General features: G+C 35.9%; 1 protein-coding gene across 1 annotated transcript; it reads right to left on the reverse strand.

Moving 5' to 3' along the window:
* Positions 1 to 398: 398 nt before the first annotated feature.
* On the reverse strand, positions 399 to 1,891 carry LOC110422589 (myb-related protein 308-like). Its single transcript, XM_021436567.2, has 3 exons — positions 1,642 to 1,891; positions 1,395 to 1,524; positions 399 to 958 (listed from the first exon to the last, which is right to left on the reverse strand). The coding sequence occupies exons 1-3, from the start codon at positions 1,769 to 1,771 to the stop codon at positions 640 to 642; spliced, it is 579 nt and encodes a 192-aa protein (XP_021292242.1). The 5' UTR covers positions 1,772 to 1,891; the 3' UTR covers positions 399 to 639.
* Positions 1,892 to 2,426: the final 535 nt, after the last annotated feature.

A 2,426-nucleotide genomic window follows, 5' to 3' on the forward strand; every position in this document is an offset into this window, starting at 1 on the left:
AAAGTACAGATAAGTGGAATCGGGTTGCAGTGGGATGATGCTATATATGATGCTCCTTGGGATGTTCTTTTGGTCTTCTCAGGATACCTGTTAATATTTCAGTCGGTAGTTTGATCCCCTATCTAACCTGATCGCTTTTACTTTTCTCGCTTTCTCATTTCTCATGCAAGACAAGCCATGATAGGGAGCTTTATGTCCTGCATGTACCGTCTGCTTTACTACTACAAAGGGGTTGTTTTTGTACACTATTTGCGGGCAATGAAATCACTAACTGCCTTTCCAAAATAAAAAATTTACTATCTGATACTTCAATGCAAAGTTACCTCACCTCCCTCGCTAGGATATCCTAAGTATCATCCAAAAATAGATCTTAGAGGCCCACTTTACAACTAATTGTTGCAAAATTTATTTTAATTTGTCATGTGGCTTTGCCTATGAATGTAGATATCACTATTTATGGGATACTGTGCTCCTCAGGACTAAAAGATTTGGATTACATATAGATAGCATCTCCCTATATGATTTGATGATTATTAAACAAATTTAAAATAAGCAACTAATTAAATAACAGAAGTTGGGTTCTACCTGTATACAGCGTATCCCATTTGACTAGCTAGGGTCCAGATTAATTAGCTGCCTCTATTCCATTAGGGGAAGAGGGGGAGGAGGGGCAATTGTAAGATCGAGATTCAAGTCTGGCAAACTGCTCATTGTGTTGCTCTCGGACCCACTTGCAAATTTCATGTCCTGATTGTTATCATCGATGCCAGAATCCACAGTGCTAGAATTGGACTCATTTGACATTTTTGATTTGGCCATACTTATACTAGAGAGTACCAATTGACGATTGTTGGGGTCGATTCCCTTCTGCAACAGCTTCCTTTTAATGTGAGTATTCCAGTAATTCTTCACTTCGTTGTCTGTCCTTCCTGGCAATCTTCCAGCTATCAGTGACCACCTAACCAATCAAGAATACCATCATTATTAATATTTATACAGATAATAACTTAATGTTTCAATTGAATAGAACCGAATGTTGGGTATTCGTGCTAGTTTTGCCTTTGTGCTTGCATGTGTATCTTTGTCTGCAACATTCATAGTTTTTGAATTCTTTCATGTTTGTTTTCAAGGAGCAAAAGAATATCTTGCTCCCCAGTATATATTTTACTTAATGAATGCATGTTTCTTTACTAAAAAAAAATTGGATTCAAAGTCTTCCTTCTTACAAATAAAAACAAAAATAGCAAACACTGTTCAAGGTCTGCTTTTATCTGATAGGCCAAACATAAACGGTTCTTTCAAGAATAAACAAGTTTCTGGTTACTTTGCTTTCAAAAGTTAATTTAAAAGAAAGCATGGTGCGTGCGTGCGTGCGTGCGTGCGTGTATATATACCTGTTTCCTAAGAGTGCATGGAGTTTGATGATGAGCTCCTCTTCATCTTCGCCAAAATTGCCTCGTTTAAGGTCTGGCCTTAGGTAGTTTACCCATCTCAATCGACAACTCTTACCACAACGTAGCAACCCTGCCAGTGAAACATATACATAGACTTTTAGTAATAATTGCTGTGAAGCCCTTCAAGAAAGCAACGTTTAAGAACAGGGCAGGCCTGCATCATATATGCATATAATTGATGAGTTACCTGCAGCCTGAGGAAGATAGCGCCAGCAACCTTCACCATGTTTTTGAATGTAATCAATAAGCTTCTGGTCTTCCAGCTTAGACCATGCTCCTTTGTTAGTCTCTTTCTTCTCACAACAAGGCTTCCTCATTGGAAAAAGAACAAAAAAACCAAAGAAAAACCCCAGTGTAAATAACTGATTAAATCGGAGGAAAGTAGAGGGCCAAAGTCTGGTGAGAACGCGAGAGAGGCGATAGTCATGCAACGCGAAAAGCAAGAGTGCCTAGGTGGATGAGAAAGAACTAAATATAGGAGCTTTGTCCCTGGCTGCTACTGCTTGACTTACGGTTACCAGCGGATTGATCTGTCGTGATCTGCGTGCCGTTGGATGTGTAAACCCGCCCCCGTCCCAACGCGGCTTAACGAAATAACTTCATTTTACAATATAAATTTAAGTTATTTCATACAAAATAAATAAATTGAATTTGTGTATAGAAAATAAGAAATCTTTTAAATAATTGGAAATAAAAAAAAATTACTTTTTTAAATTAAATACAATTATATTTCTTACAAGGTAGTACTTTTATTTTATAAAAATTTTTACAAAAATTAAATGAAAACTAACCATTTTAATTAACTTCTTCTATTAAAAACAAAAAAAATAAAATTTCACCGATGTAATTCATTTTGTCGATATTTTACGATATTTGAAAGATTATTAAGCATTCTCAATGAATTTTTTCGTCAATAAAGGTCTTTAATTTTGTAATGTTTTTACTATCTAACTTAAAAATTTTATATTGTCT

The sequence above is a fragment of the Theobroma umbraticum genome, unplaced genomic scaffold, assembly GCF_002168275.2.
Source record: "Theobroma umbraticum cultivar Fairchild unplaced genomic scaffold, ASM216827v3 scaffold_146.0, whole genome shotgun sequence".
Taxonomy (NCBI): domain Eukaryota; kingdom Viridiplantae; phylum Streptophyta; class Magnoliopsida; order Malvales; family Malvaceae; genus Theobroma; species Theobroma umbraticum.

What these genes read in the sequence shown, in the direction of transcription:
- LOC110422589 (XM_021436567.2), bottom strand. Translation starts at nt 1,771, where the DNA reads ATGAGGAAGCCTTGTTGTGAGAAGAAAGAGACTAACAAAGGAGCATGG. An exon ending in CTATCTTCCTCAGGCTGCAG is followed by an intron (nt 1,525 to 1,641) that starts GTAACTCATCAA and finishes TTTCACTGGCAG; the next exon opens with GGTTGCTACGTTGTGGTAAG. An exon ending in CATGCACTCTTAGGAAACAG is followed by an intron (nt 959 to 1,394) that starts GTATATATACAC and finishes TTGATTGGTTAG; the next exon opens with GTGGTCACTGATAGCTGGAA.